General features: G+C 49.6%; 4 protein-coding genes across 4 annotated transcripts; 1 reads left to right on the forward strand and 3 right to left on the reverse strand.

Annotated features, from left to right (window-relative positions):
* Positions 1-486: 486 nt before the first annotated feature.
* C8Q69DRAFT_56213 (hypothetical protein) lies at positions 487-2319 on the reverse strand. Its single transcript, XM_028633788.1, has 3 exons — positions 2235-2319; positions 2091-2123; positions 487-2001 (listed from the first exon to the last, which is right to left on the reverse strand). Exons 2-3 carry the CDS (start codon positions 2115-2117, stop codon positions 583-585), a joined length of 1446 nt encoding a protein of 481 aa, XP_028489992.1. The 5' UTR covers positions 2118-2123; positions 2235-2319; the 3' UTR covers positions 487-582.
* Positions 2320-5720: 3401 nt separating this feature from the next.
* C8Q69DRAFT_396023 (hypothetical protein) lies at positions 5721-6854 on the reverse strand (the record flags this gene model as incomplete). Its single annotated transcript, XM_028627716.1, has 1 exon — positions 5721-6854. The coding sequence occupies one exon, from the start codon at positions 6852-6854 to the stop codon at positions 5721-5723; it is 1134 nt and encodes a 377-aa protein (XP_028489993.1).
* Positions 6855-9405: 2551 nt separating this feature from the next.
* On the forward strand, positions 9406-11765 carry C8Q69DRAFT_55619 (carboxypeptidase 4). Its single transcript, XM_028633786.1, has 5 exons — positions 9406-9923; positions 9995-10140; positions 10201-10621; positions 10675-11400; positions 11482-11765. The coding sequence occupies exons 1-5, from the start codon at positions 9758-9760 to the stop codon at positions 11580-11582; spliced, it is 1560 nt and encodes a 519-aa protein (XP_028489994.1). The 5' UTR covers positions 9406-9757; the 3' UTR covers positions 11583-11765.
* On the reverse strand, positions 11710-14011 carry C8Q69DRAFT_454569 (putative homoserine O-acetyltransferase). Its single transcript, XM_028629710.1, has 3 exons — positions 13782-14011; positions 13309-13699; positions 11710-13255 (listed from the first exon to the last, which is right to left on the reverse strand). Exons 1-3 carry the CDS (start codon positions 13822-13824, stop codon positions 12205-12207), a joined length of 1485 nt encoding a protein of 494 aa, XP_028489995.1. The 5' UTR covers positions 13825-14011; the 3' UTR covers positions 11710-12204.
* Positions 14012-14067: the final 56 nt, after the last annotated feature.

Below are 14067 nucleotides of genomic sequence, written 5' to 3' on the forward strand. Positions count from 1 at the left end.
TTGCGATTTTTATCTCAAATCAATTACTCCCTTGATGACAACCTCAATAACCGCTTTATCAACTAGAGTATTAACAAAAACTCCTGATTGAATCTATCCATGCCTAGCGAGCGTACTTTTTCGTCTTTGGGTCTCTAGCTTATATGATACATGACCAAGAGTGTATGAATCCACAGAAGACACGCTTTGCAAAAGGGAACAAACAAAAGAGCTTAGGGTATATGGTTTGCAGTAAGACATGTAAGCGAAAGTGATTTTCATATGAAGAGAAAGATGCATCAACGCAAAGAGTAGACATGATATCAAAGAGGATCGGAAAAAAGAATATTTCGTCTGATCGTGCCATAATTTGCAGGGTATCTTCTATAGTTATTTTTTTGGGGTCCTTCATTCGTCCGCCTTCCCATCCACGAATATACCTCGTTGCTGCCGAAAAAGGGAACAGATCAGTTCTCACATGTGTGATAAGAACTTATCCAAAGATAAGAAAAACCGGGAAAAGAGCGAGAGTAATGTTGTCCCCAATTGAAGTTGGTCTATCAAAAGACATCGAGTGTAAAATGCTGTTGCAAACGCTCTCTATCATCCGAAGGAAGCAGTAACCGCGGAAGACTTCTTCTTTCCTAGGCCTAGGACAGATAACTTGCGTCTCAGTCCGTGTTTCTTTTTGTGTGTCGTATCTTTATCCATGTTTGGAAAGAACGTAGGAGACTTCGGGCCTCCCAGCTGATTAGCCATTCGGGTGCCATACTGGCCTGGTTGTATATGTTCGGACTTCGTGCTTGGCCAGAGGCTATAGTCAGCTCCATCAGCAGGCTTCTCCTGGTGACCGCTAACACTGGTAGCGGTAATCACTCCAATGGAACCAGTCATCTTTTCCGCAACCGCCCGTTGGAGTTGTAGCTGGCGTTGTCTCTCCTCTTCCGCCGTGATGACACCTGTGCACATCTTTTCCATGACTGCATTCTGCAAGTCTAGTCTCCTCTGTCTTTCTTCCGCCGCTGACATGACACGTTTCTCCCCATCAGCGTCGATGATGATTGCGACACCTTCACTTCCATTGACCATCGCAGGTCCATTGCTTTCCCCGTCTGACCGTATGTCACTAGCACCTCTGCTGCGCTTCGACATAGACTTTGGGCGAGATAGGCTGGGGACTCTGCAGGGAAGCTTGGAGCCACTGAAGCCTATCCATGGATCTACATCAGAGTCATCGAATTCGGACTCTGCTTGTCCCTCTGTCGGGACCATTGTGTCCTGGGGAGGAATTGTACTTAAGAGACTGGGATCGAAAGAAACTGGAGGTTCAAATGACTGGTGCAGGGTGTCAACCTGCTTTCCTTCCAGACCAGCAAGTGACTGATCAATCATATGCTCGATGCCAGACGTAGATAGGTGCTCTGGCGATTGTTCCCTGGCGGACATGAAGCCGGAATCATCCATGTTGTGCGTTTCGTCACGAGCATTGCTGAGTCGGCTATAATCTTCGGGTTCCGAATCACTCTCGGATTCATAGAGACGAGTTGCGCCAGTACCTGCAGCAGACCCATTCTGTTGGTAGTCTGCATATGCTCTGGACACACGATGTTCTCTCGCGTCCATCATGAGAATCCTCCTGCGGCGCTCATTCATATCTGGGGACGAGGCCCCAAGTGCCACGCCAGAATCATATTTCTCTTTCTTGAACACTTCGTCTTTGTTATCCATGGGGAATAAATAACCGTTTTGGTTGGGTGACCGATCCCATGTTTCCTGAGCGGACTGTCTCTGCGCATAGAACCTGTCGACTGTCTCCGTCTCTGGCTGATATGACAGCGTGGAAGGCTGCCCAGTCTCGATATGATGGAATAGCAGCATGCACGAACACCGTAACTTCCCCATGGTCTCTGGAGAAAACTCTGGGCGTTCAATCAGAGGGGATTCCGGCCTGTAGAAGATGGGGGTGTCGACAAAATCATAATACCGGCTGCGGTCCTCTTGAGGTAAGCTCGCCTGCCGTTTCTGTAAACAATGTTAGGATCTCACATGGAGATGGTATAAACGCAACCAGGAATGGCTAGCCAAACACAGTCCTGGGACAATAAACTTACACTCGAACCCCGCGATAAGGAGAACATCCTAGCCTTCATCTTGTCAGTTGCCCTATACAGGGTAGCTTGACCCTAGTTGAAAATTGAAATCAAAGTCCGGAGGACCCGATTGCAGATCTCAGACACCGCAGTGGATATTGGCACCTATGCAGCTTGGCCGGAGCGCCAGGCAGGAAATTCAACGATCGAAGCAGTTGATAGACCGATGTGGAGAACTCGAGGCGTATCGTAAAGCAGTGAGAGTCAAGTCCACGAGGTACGTGACTGCGGGAGTTCTTCTCTGGGTTGCGCTGACACCGTGGGGTTCGAGCAGGGGACACAATGTGGCCAGAACGCAACTTCGTGATTAAATATACCGATAGTAGAACAGTTCATCCATCAGACCAGTGTTGCGCCCAAACTGAGGCCATCCCGGTTGTTCTTTGTATTGCCAGCTTGTCTCACCATGAATCAGCACTGTGGTGCAATCCCGGAAGCATGACGTCCAAATATCGGATCTGCAGTGCGATGGGAAGTGAGGTGTGTGGAGAAGTCCAAACCGGCGTCTCGCGGAAGGTTTCTTTGATTCGTTTCTTTATGGTCTGAAGAAGATATGATCAACTAACTGCTCGATAGATCTAGAAAAGGACTGTCCTTGAGGTTCCGGGGCACAACAACAGCAGAGGATGGACAAGAGGGACTCAGAGCACAGCAGTCAGAGCTCAGGAGCACCGACGTGGGGAGGCCGAGGCTAGTCATTCTATTTATTCAATCTAGTTGACTCTTTTCTCGCCCTCCTACGAAGGAAAAACAAAGAACGGGGGGTCATCATCTGGAGAGCATCGCCAAACTGGCGCGACTAACCTGTTAGGGCGCGCCAGGTTGGGTCACCTCCTACACCAGTCCACGGCTCTAGAACAGGTTTGGTCTGGTGTCACGCTTGGTGATGTCTAGCTTGCTGGTTTAGTGACCTTTTATTGTTTTAGTGCCTTTCGGCAAATCTTCGCCATGGGCGTTCTAGAGCTGCCCGCAGCCCGAGAGTCTTACACTATTATGTTGAACCTATCCAAAAGCGCCGACAGATCTTGGCCAGGTGGTCAACTGGGATTCTGGGCTGGATGGATGAAGCGCCCAGATGGTCTTTGTTGTAATAAGTCCCGCAGAACTCATGCTCCTGAAAGCACATCTTTTCCACCCTGGATGTCTTATTAACTAACACAATAGGGATTTATGGCAATGCTTTCGCAAGTTGATTGGTCTCAACAAATAGGATGCGTCGATGGTCTAAGACATAAATTCATGCTGACTGATTGATGGCTAACACGATCGTGCTTATCCACCAGGGGGATCCATGCCAATAGCCTCCCAATGTCCTGCTACCTTATTATTGTTCCGGAGCTTTCCTTAATATCCCAGGACAAACAGTCGCCACCAATCATTTACTCCCCACCAAAATGGCAGTATCGCAGAGATCTCCCTGTGGACAACATCCGGTGGTGGTGGTGATGCCAACAGAGCAGCGCAATCAAGATTCTCTGCTTTGAAACAGCGTCATGGCCCCCCTCCCCTCGAAACACGTGCTGCATAGGTCTCTCTCGGCCTTTCGGGATCGCGAGGAAGATATGCAGGAAAGTCCCGATGATAACATACAGCGTATCCCAGCACGCGTCAGGGCCCCGAAGGCGCTGTTTGGCTCCATCTGAGCGCAAGCCCGGAACCTGTTCACTATGTCCGTCTTACAGAGATGTGGCTGAGGAGATGAGAAGTTCGCCGGCTCTGATATAGCCAGCGCCCGCCGGCAAATCTTCCCAATGCGGTCTTTGGATGGTCCATCTCACTAGCTGCGAAAATGCAATGGCTGTGTGCCAAGCAGCGTCTCTATCAAAGGTGTCCCTGAGCTGAGCGTTGCTTGCGGAGTATATCTTGATGGAAAGTAGCAATGCAGTTGGTTTACTACTGAAGACTACAATCCAGCTCATGCTGAGTCTCCGTGACCGTTGACGGGACTGAAAGTGAAGATGGTGTTCTTCCGCTGATTGATATGGTGCAACAATGGTCCACAATGGTTTCTTGGCAGGTTCCCATAAAGTCTTCGCTTTTCTTCATAGCGTCCCGAACTAGCGACCTTTTCGTACAAGCGAAGAGAAAAGCCTTCATGTTTTTGCCCCTTTCTCAGGGCCAACAATACTAGACTAACCAAATAATGAAGATGATCCACCAGCGACATCCGAGCGTCATGTGATGTCTTCGGAGGAGATTCCGAGATGTCAGCAATTCGAGATCGAAGATGGTGATCGCAATGGAAATCCGTCGTTGTTGACTGTTGACAGATCTTGGCTTCAATGCTCCACGATCTGAATCTCGCAGATCATCTGATATTTGTGGAAACAGTAGTCCCTCCGTGGACTGCAGACTCCAACTACTCCTCTTAACTAGAACGGGTCCGGCGACTGCTCGCAAAATGTGTATCTCGATAACTCCAGCGAAGCGCATTGCAGGTTCACCAAACAAGCACTCGGTCCTCCTGAACGGGGCCCGAGAGTGTTTAGTACCCAGGCAACGACTCACATTTGGAGCAGCTAGTTAGTCGCTCAAGCAAGGATAGTTAAGGATACGCCCTGACATCTTGGCAAAAGCGCGCATGGACATTAGTCTTATGCAGATTAATCATGGGATGGTTTTGGAATAATTCAACCCCCAGTCTTTGGAGCGCTCGAAGTGTCGGAGAATCATTAATGGCCTCCTGTCTTGTGCTTCTGCTAGTATAACAATGCTCAAAACTGCAAGGAGGTCGACGCTTGATAACCATCACGATAACTACCGGCTGCGTTGCATTCGCAGGCAACGATGAGGGTCCCCTGCGGTAAAAGACTCCCATACTGTGTAGTCTTTTGTTGTCATTCGTTTGTGATCCCTAATTACCTATTTTCCCTTTCCCCGCATTTTTGACCTTGCTACTCTTCGCGCTGTCTGCAGGGCCCGAGTCACAGCTATAGCACTATCAACTAATCACAGATGAGAGTAGCACGGCTACTATAGCGCTACAGTAGGTCAGGCGGTCTTGACTTGGTGCATCTGGAAGAACTCTACTGTAGCCTAAAAGTTCGCCACAGGCGCCAGGTCTAAATTTCTTAGCTTGAGGCAAAGTCGAAGAGGCTTAACTCTTAATGACCTCCTTATTGAGTTTTTCTAAGCGAGGAGAAATATGGTTTGGAACGTCGTGGTGGTTTCGGCAACTTACCACGTGCTATTATTCGCTTGATCGTTTCATGCATCCAGGTGGGTGTTTTGTCCTTCTGTCGTTTGGATCGTGGAACTTTGACATAGATGATTTTGGGTAAGCTGTTCAATTGAAAGGGAGGTTGGGGGTGTGAGAATCGATGCGTCTATTATTATGATTTGCTCATTGTGAGATCCAATGTATGGTTTGAATCATATTTGATTCTTGTTATGTCTATGTCTATGACTTAGATGGAAAGGAGCCATCCCTTAAGGATAAACTTCGCTGTCGATAGCCATCTGCACAGAAGAGAAGTAAAAGTTCGTCGTCGATGAATGGAATCTGATATCATAACGGTTCTGAAATCACATTAAAGCCCAACGAAAAAAGACACCAAATGAAGCTCATACCCGATGACAAACTAGAAATGACTAAAGGGTATTCACCAAGGACCTATCCCCATTCGCAATACTCTTCAACTTATCTGACCCCAGATACCGTCCCTTGAGGAGCCAGACAGCGATGCTGGGAATCCTGAATCGGCCAGCAATACCTGTGCCTTTGCATCGACCAAGTGTCACTGCGAGGGCGCGCATGCTATTCGCGCCATAGGGCAGTGGTTCGTTCCCTCGAAGGACATTGTCCAAGTTCTGAGCCAAATGGAGGGCCTGTTCTTCTGCGTATTTGGCCTGTTTGGATTCGAGACCCGTTACGTCGCCGGCGGCCCAAATATTGTCGGTGGTGCGGACGCGCAGGAATTCATCCACTAGCACATCGCCGGACTCATTCACGACAGAGAGCGGTAAGAAGTCTGTATTGGCTTTCTCTCCGATGGTGGGCAGGTATAGATCCACGATCAGATCAGGCTCCCCCGTGGAGAATGTGAGTTTCGTCTTTCCGTCCGGAGTCGGAGATGCATCGGTGATTTTTGTATTGCGGATGATCTTGACGTCTAGTCGCACCAGCTCTTTCTCAGCAATCTCAGAGACATGCTCTGGGAGACTAGGTATAAGGCGCTCGTTCGACGTCACGATAGTTACCTCCTTTCCTTTCTTGTGGTACTCGTATGCGATTTCACCAGCCACTTCAGACCCAGTGGCACCTCCGCCTCCAATAACAATAGTCTTTGCAGCAGCAACCTTCTTTTGAAGCTCGTGCACGGATTCAACTGTCGTCTGGTAATCTTTCAATGGCTTCCAAGGCATGTCATTCTTGTACGAGGCGCCAGTAGCCACAACCAGATATTCATAATGGATCGTCTGTCCATCAGAGACAACGACCGTGTTGCTTGACGGATCCACTTTCTGCGCAGTCCCCAGGATAAACTCGAAGCTCTCCTTGGGATATTTCTCGAAACCGGGTAGGAATGGGTGAAAGAGATCCTCGTCACGGAACTGGCCCGGGACGACGTATCGCACTGATGCTAGGTTCCAGTACAACTGATCTGAAGGATTGATCAGTATGATCTTGATGTCCTTCAGCTGAGGATATGAATGTTTCAACAACTTGTGGGCAATGGCTAATCCAGAAATGGATGCACCCAGGATAACAATTGTACGGGTCATGACGTTGGAAGGCGAGGACATGAAAAAAAAGAGCAATAAAGCGATTCCGGGATAGATCCTTTGACAAATGCAAAGTAATAAATCAAAACAAGAAGTAGAAGTCAATGGTGATGAGGAAATTAGGCTTGCGTAGCAAGGACACTGAATGCTTTCTAGATCGACCTCTTTAAGACAGATTCCGTTTCGGCGTGTCCGACCTCACCATATATAACAATCGAGTCAGTAGAGGCAGCAGGGCCCTTTTTTATTAAGTATTATTGCTCCACACTGCGAACAGCGGGCAATCGCTGGTCGTTGCAAAGGACGCTCAGTTGCAAGGCAGAAGTCGATCTAGTACATAATAATTCCAGAAAAGGAACGAATTTGTCAGCGCTCTAACATAAGCAGTCGATAAATCGGAAAAGCCGTCCGACAGATGTTTTCTTCTGTATTATCTCGTATGTTGTCAATGTCAATGATGAATGAAAGCAACCGAGAGTTCGGCTCGGCAGGTTTTCGATCCGGGCGCGGACACGGCAGCAAAACAGTCCGAGTCAGCAATGCGGGAAGATTGATTGATTTATTCGCATTTCTATCAACTTCGATTTGATGAGCTATCTATCAGTTGAACCACGAAGAGTCATTTTCTTTCGATGTCACTCAATCGCAAAAATCAATTTCATCACCGTCTGTGAATTTACGGCGCTCTAACAGGATCTAGTGTGGTTGCAACGTTGTACTGAGTCCTGAGATCTGGATTTGTCGCGTTTGGAGGAATCTTCAGTAAGAATGGCAGAATCGTCCACAGCTTTGCTCGTCCATAAGTACTTATTTAGACAAGGGCTACAAGCATATTTCCAAATCCCACAGAAGGTATGAATTTGACGTTGATCATCTGGAAATTGTGCCCTACGTACGGCCCTGCGGTAGCTTTGCGTTCGACAAGCTATGCCATCTAGACTGCAGAAATGAATAACCCATATCTATGTTCATGCACTGTTGCACCGGAGTCATACGTCTTCGTCATGATCTTCAAGGGGAAATACTCTCGGACAGCAACTCCTTCCCTTTCAATATCAGATTGCTTAAGGAGTCCTGCCCTCATCGCTTGCGTGATGAATCTGGACTTTTCAAGTTGTGTTCATTATCAGGCACCCAGCCAAAAGCATCAATCCCAATAATATCCCTCATTTCAACTCACCCACCTTTTCCTGTTCTTGGTCATATTCGCTGGTGCCATTCTATATCTCTTCTTCAGAGAGATTAAGAGGCCATTTCGTTGGCTCCATACCTAGACGGCACCCCGTGAAAATGCATAAGCCAATTTTGGCATACATGGGTCATAACATACTGCAGAGATACGAAGCCTCTCTCCCAAAGAGCCGCTGCACGGTTGAAAAGCTGAGCTCGAAGCATTGCATTTTTCATCTCTCAGAGCATCGAAATGCTCTGGGATGTCCTTCATCGTCAATACTGCATAGTAAAAATGGACCAAACGCTTACGCATAGTCTTTCACAGCCTGTTGTTTCCCGGTGCTGAGATCACGGAAACTTTCAGGTAGCTTTACCTCTGGTTTGGTCAGAGATTCAGAGAGTGGACCACCCCAATTTCGAAAATAGTACGCTGTATCGGCACACTGGCAACGTGGTAAAGCCCCAGCATGTTGCCAGTCAATTATTCCTACGATATCAGCCGACGCGCTTCCCAAAGTATTATTCGGCGAGTCCGGGTGGCGGAGAAGACGGCATTAACTGGCGAGTTCTAAGAATTAACCGGCCAAAAGCCGTTGAGAACGTTTGTACTGAACTGAGCGCTTCCCAGCCTCAGATGCCTGGATATTCAGCTAGACGATAGCTAGACGATGATAATGCAAGCAACAAACCCAAATCGACGGCCCAAAGGAACCGAAATGGAGACACGAGGCATTCGAGCTCCCTACTGGAGTAATATTTTAATTCTGCTTGACGCTGGCTGGACCTGGCATAAGAATATCTGCCCTGAACTCGACCACCGCCAGTCCATCGGCGTGGACGAGATCCCCATGTCTCGGATGCTCGCGCGACTCTCTCGACCAGACTTCTCCCGGCTTCCGCCAGGTCACTTTTTACTATTTCTGTCGACACATTCGGCTGAGCCCGCCGGAAAGCCGGTGCCTGGCAGGGATCGACGAGATCTCATGGCTGCGCTTCTGCCATTGTCACCTTCCACTGCTGGTTAATCGCGTCCGGCGCTGCTGAGATACGACGTCGCGAAGCTTCTCCGGCATGAGCCTAAAAGCTCCGTTTGCTGAGGAGAGCGAATGGCGGTTGAGATGATTGATAACCGAACCAGCCATGGTGGAGTCAAAACCGTGTTCCCCCGCGCCCTAGATTGGATCGCCGTATATTTGCCGGCCGATATGATGATACGACGGGATCGGGATGTTCCACGACCATCACAATCATGAAGATTGCAGGAGACTCATGGTTTCTAGCGGAGCTGGTACGACAGAGTCTTGTTTGTCTGCATTCCTGTTTCCGTGACCCTACGCGAGCAGCCCGGAATGTCTACGAAGTAATAAGAACAGCACGTACAGACAAGGGCTATGCTACGAAAGTAAGCAGTGGCTTCATGCGCCATCAATGCTTAACAGCCTTAGCTCCATGGATAACGGTTCCACCAACCCTCGCATCACCAGTCATGTATGGTCGACCTACGGAGTAGTCGGTCACAATCAGCGCCAATGACGGAATCCATTGATCGACAACTCGTTTCCGGCTGCGATGCTCACAGCCCGGTCTCTGCAGTCAACGCCGTTCGCCATGTCCGATTAGTGGCACTGTGGCACGCGTCTGGACGAGCGAGTGCGTATATATAGACTCCTCACGATGGCCCTCCCTAGGCAATCACACGAGTGCCTCTGCCAACCGTTCGAGGGCCGACAATGCATCTCCTCGCCCCAATTGCTCTCTTCCTCGGTGCCGCTGCGGCCTTGCAGAGCCCGCACAAGAGGGTCGCGAAGCGGACTCCCAAGGCGCCTGTGCATCGACAGGAGGCTCGTTCAGTCCAGGACAGCCAGAAGCCACGCTACCTAAACCCCAAGTCGCAGAGTATGGACTCCCTTTCTGAAACTATAGAAGTTCTCCCAGGAACGAAACTAATCGACACTTTCTACAATAAGAGTTCGCCGTCAATGGCAGCGCTATCCCCGAAGTCGACTTCGATATCGGCGAGTCCTATGCAGGAACCTTGCCCAACACTCCGTCCGGCAACTCTACTCTGTTCTTTTGGTTCTTCCCATCGGAGAATCCCAAGGCTTCGGACGAGGTAAACATTCGATTGTAACCGCCATTCGATCGCATGCATGGGCTAAACAATGTATTTCAGATCACTATCTGGTTGAACGGCGGTCCGGGCTGCAGTTCCCTGGACGGCTTGCTGCAAGAAAATGGACCTTTCCTATGGCAATCAGGAACCTACCGTCCGATTCGAAACCCTTACTCCTGGACCAACCTCACCAACGTAGTCTATGTCGACCAGCCAGCCGGAACCGGTTTCTCTCCGGGACCTCCCACCGTCAACAATGAGATCGACGTGGCAAACCAGTTTAACGACTTTTGGAAGAACTTCATGGACACGTTCGAGCTTCAAGGCCGCAAGGTGTACATCACTGGCGAGAGTTACGCTGGTATGTACGTTCCGTACATTGCGGCCAGTATGCTGGACAAGAACGACACCAAGTACTTCAACGTGAAGGGCATCCAGATTAACGACCCTTCTATCAACGAGGACGATACTCTGATATATGGTATGATCGAGCTCTTTTTAACCTTCAATAGCAACACAAACTAATGGAAATAGCCCCTGCCGTACCGGCATTGAACTACTTCAAGTCCGTTCTGCCGCTCAATGAATCTTTCATGACCGAGATCAACGAACGGGCCGAGAAATGCGGCTACTTTGATTTCCTGGACAAGGCCCTCACATACCCGCCTACTGGCAAGCTGCCCACAGCCCCCAACTCGTCCGAGCCCGGCTGCGACGTTTGGGACGTTACCTACGCAGCCCTCCTGGACATCAACCCCTGCTTCAACATCTACCATCTCACGGACTTCTGCCCGTACCTCTGGGATGAGATGGGCTTCCCCTCTCTGGCAGGCGGCCCGAACGACTACTTCAACCGCTCCGACGTCCAAGCCGCTATCCACGCTCCGCCCACAGACTACTCCGTCTGCGGTGAAACGGACATCTTCCCCAATGGCGATGGCTCACTTCCCAGCGCTCTCGGTCCCCTACCAAGCGTGATCGAGCGTACCAACAACACCATCATCGGCCACGGATGGTTGGACTACCTCCTCTTCATGAACGGTACTCTCGCGACTATCCAGAACATGACCTGGAACGGAGCTCAGGGTTTCCAGAAACCACCTGTCGAGCCTCTCTATGTCCCTTACCACTGGGGTCTGGCTGAGCTCGCTAATGGAACTGTCTCGGCTCCGTTCACGCAGGATGCTGGTGCCGGATACCTCGGTACAGCGCACACGGAGCGTGGCCTGACTTTCACCTCTGTTTATCTTTCTGGACATGGTAAGTTTTGAAAACAAATATATTCTCTTTGTGGTGAAGGGAATCTGGTAAGGAGAAGTTGGCTAATGATGGTGATTGTAGAAATCCCGCAATACGTCCCTGGTGCGGCCTACCGACAGTTGGAATTCCTGCTTGGCAGAATTGGAAACTTGTCTGAGCAGACGGGATATACGACTCTGTAATCACTGGTTACATTGTAGATGAAATAATGTGTACATAGATCTACTACTGGAACTTTATGGAGAGGTCTTCCAGCCTGCTTAGGAGAAGCAATGTACAGTGTGGTCATCTGGTCAGAAATACGGAAGAACCACTATATATGCAAGTAGATGTGCCATCTATTCTACATTGTGTAGTCCAGCAACAGGTATCATGGAAAATGACTAATATGGTAGAGTACATCGATGTGTATGTACAAGGGCCCATCGTCCTTAGATAGCAAGCCTTCGTGCTTTGAGAAGAGTATAAAACACGGACTGCTGAAAAGGAGACATGATGGAGAGCAGTTGGATGCTTCTTTTCAAATATCTGCGAGAGAGGCAGTTGGATGCTCTTCTCTCCGATTCGTTGCGAAATGAAAGTTTGTAAATCTCCGAATCTGGTTCACTCGTCTTCCGCAACATCCCCCGCGGGATGTCGCTGCTCCACAACCCAAGCAGACAGAGCAACGACTATCAGTCTGATCTCAAGAAGCTTCTCATCCACACCTGCTTCTCCGACGGCATAGCACGGTACGAGGTCTCTATAAGTGACCACAGTAGTGCTGAAACTCGGCCGAACAAGGGGGTTATCCCCCGTCCTCTTTTACCAAGCTGTGATATCCTCCACTTCAGCCTCTCCAAATGTGCTGCTCTTGGTCAACTTGCCCACTGTGTCAACAGCGGCGTCGTTTGCCTCTTTGGACATAATATCTGGGAGCACCTCTCGGAAAAACTCCAGGATATGACGGTTGACCTGCTCAAACTGAAGCAGGAAAGCGTCGTGACCCTCCGGGCTTTCAATCCGCTTCAGTCGTGAGTCTGGGATTCCAGCGGCGATTTCCATCTGCTCTTCGAAAGTAAAGAGTCCGTCACTCTCAATTCCGATGACCAGAGCAGGTTGTTGAATAAGCGACAGGGCGTCCTTGACAGGATCGGAAGATTTTGGATCAGCACGATAGCGAGACACGTCGTGGGTGTCCAGCTTGCGGGTAATTGCAATATAGCAGTTACTGTCGAATCGTTTTACAAATTTCTCGCCTTGGTAACGCAGATACGACTGGGCCGAAAAGTAGGTGGTTGGCCGTCTCGTGGCGTTTGAACCGTGACTAGTAGGTTTTACGGAAGCCGTAAAGGTGGTGGTTCCACTGAATTGGGGATCCGTGAACTGCACCTCGGCCTGAGGAGTGGGAGAGCCAGGCGCACTGGGGGGTCGGGAAGATCGTGTGCTCTTGTGACCATCGTTATGGATAGCCCAGTGTTCATTTGGTGGGCTGGGAAGCCTCTCTTTGCCATCCATGTTTTGCCGCTTCGAGGGATCGGGAACGTTTCTACCGAACCTCGACTCGAAGGAGTTGCGACTCCTGTATGTGAGAAGGGCTGACATACGAGCAGCACCTAGTCCAGTGGTTGGAGGATCGTCAAAGGCATAGTAGCCATCCTCGTATTTAGGATCACTGTAGATGCTCTGTCTCTGGGCTTCTCCCCAACTGATGCACCAAGCAGAGTGCCGTGCTGATGTGGCAATTGGGACGATAGCTCGCACGTAGTCTTTGCCGAAATAAGCGTATTCGAGGGTCAACATTCCTCCCATGGATCCTCCAACCACAGCAGCGATCTGTCTAACACCCAGATCATCTAGAACGAGCTTGTGGATTCTGGATGTACAATTAGCTACAGTTCCACGAGGCGCATGGATCGTTGCACTAACCTAACATCATCTCTGATAGTTGTCAAGGGAAACTCCGGGCCATATCTTTCTTTGCTTCGGTCACCGTCCTTGTATGTCACAGGGCTGGCGCTCCCATACGGACTACCCAGACTGTTCAAGCAGATGACGAAGAACCGCGACACATCAAACGCTTGGCCGGGACCACCCAGAAGGGGACCCCACCAGTCCGCGACATCAGCACTGCCACTCAAAGCATGGCAGATCACCAGAGCATTATCTCCGGATGGGGACAGCTTGCCCCAGGTTTTGTATGCCACTGGAACATTGTACAGAGTTACCCCCGATTCAAGGGTGAATTCAGGTACAACAGCAATCGACTGATCGGTAATGAGTTGTGAAAACGGGTTCTCAGGTTGGGAATCGACTCTCTCTACGGGATTTAGTAGCTGTCCAACCGGGGCATGCCTTGATCAAAGCAATTGAGAGCGGGGAAGAGAATGGGGAATACTGACGGAGTCGCGGGCCAGCAGCGTGGCTGGCGTTGGCGTCGGTCATCTTGATGACCTGGATAAAGAAGAGATATGCTTGATTGTATAAATAGAGATGAGGGAGACGATTTAAATAAACGAGCTCACTTTGGACTGACTCATTCCATCATGGACAGTTAGTTAGGCCAACGAAGCGGGACAGAAGAAGGAAAATTGGGGGGGAAAGAAAATGGCAGAATGACTCGCCGCCTCACTATGGGCCAATCAGAGCCTGTTTTTCCTTTGGCGGCAGAATTCCCGTCGAATTTTC

Source organism: Paecilomyces variotii (assembly GCF_004022145.1).
Source record: "Paecilomyces variotii strain CBS 101075 chromosome Unknown C8Q69scaffold_1, whole genome shotgun sequence".
Classification (NCBI taxonomy): domain Eukaryota; kingdom Fungi; phylum Ascomycota; class Eurotiomycetes; order Eurotiales; family Thermoascaceae; genus Paecilomyces; species Paecilomyces variotii.

What these genes read in the sequence shown, in the direction of transcription:
- C8Q69DRAFT_55619 (XM_028633786.1), top strand. Translation starts at nt 9,758, where the DNA reads ATGCATCTCCTCGCCCCAATTGCTCTCTTCCTCGGTGCCGCTGCGGCC. An exon ending in CCTAAACCCCAAGTCGCAGA is followed by an intron (nt 9,924 to 9,994) that starts GTATGGACTCCC and finishes TTCTACAATAAG; the next exon opens with AGTTCGCCGTCAATGGCAGC. An exon ending in TGTTTATCTTTCTGGACATG is followed by an intron (nt 11,401 to 11,481) that starts GTAAGTTTTGAA and finishes TGGTGATTGTAG; the next exon opens with AAATCCCGCAATACGTCCCT.
- C8Q69DRAFT_56213 (XM_028633788.1), bottom strand. Translation starts at nt 2,117, where the DNA reads ATGTTCTCCTTATCGCGGGGTTCGAGT. An exon ending in CCTTATCGCGGGGTTCGAGT is followed by an intron (nt 2,002 to 2,090) that starts GTAAGTTTATTG and finishes CATTGTTTACAG; the next exon opens with AAACGGCAGGCGAGCTTACC.
- C8Q69DRAFT_454569 (XM_028629710.1), bottom strand. Translation starts at nt 13,824, where the DNA reads ATGACCGACGCCAACGCCAGCCACGCTGCTGGCCCGCGACTCC. An exon ending in CGCTGCTGGCCCGCGACTCC is followed by an intron (nt 13,700 to 13,781) that starts GTCAGTATTCCC and finishes TAAATCCCGTAG; the next exon opens with AGAGAGTCGATTCCCAACCT. An exon ending in ACTATCAGAGATGATGTTAG is followed by an intron (nt 13,256 to 13,308) that starts GTTAGTGCAACG and finishes TTGTACATCCAG; the next exon opens with AATCCACAAGCTCGTTCTAG.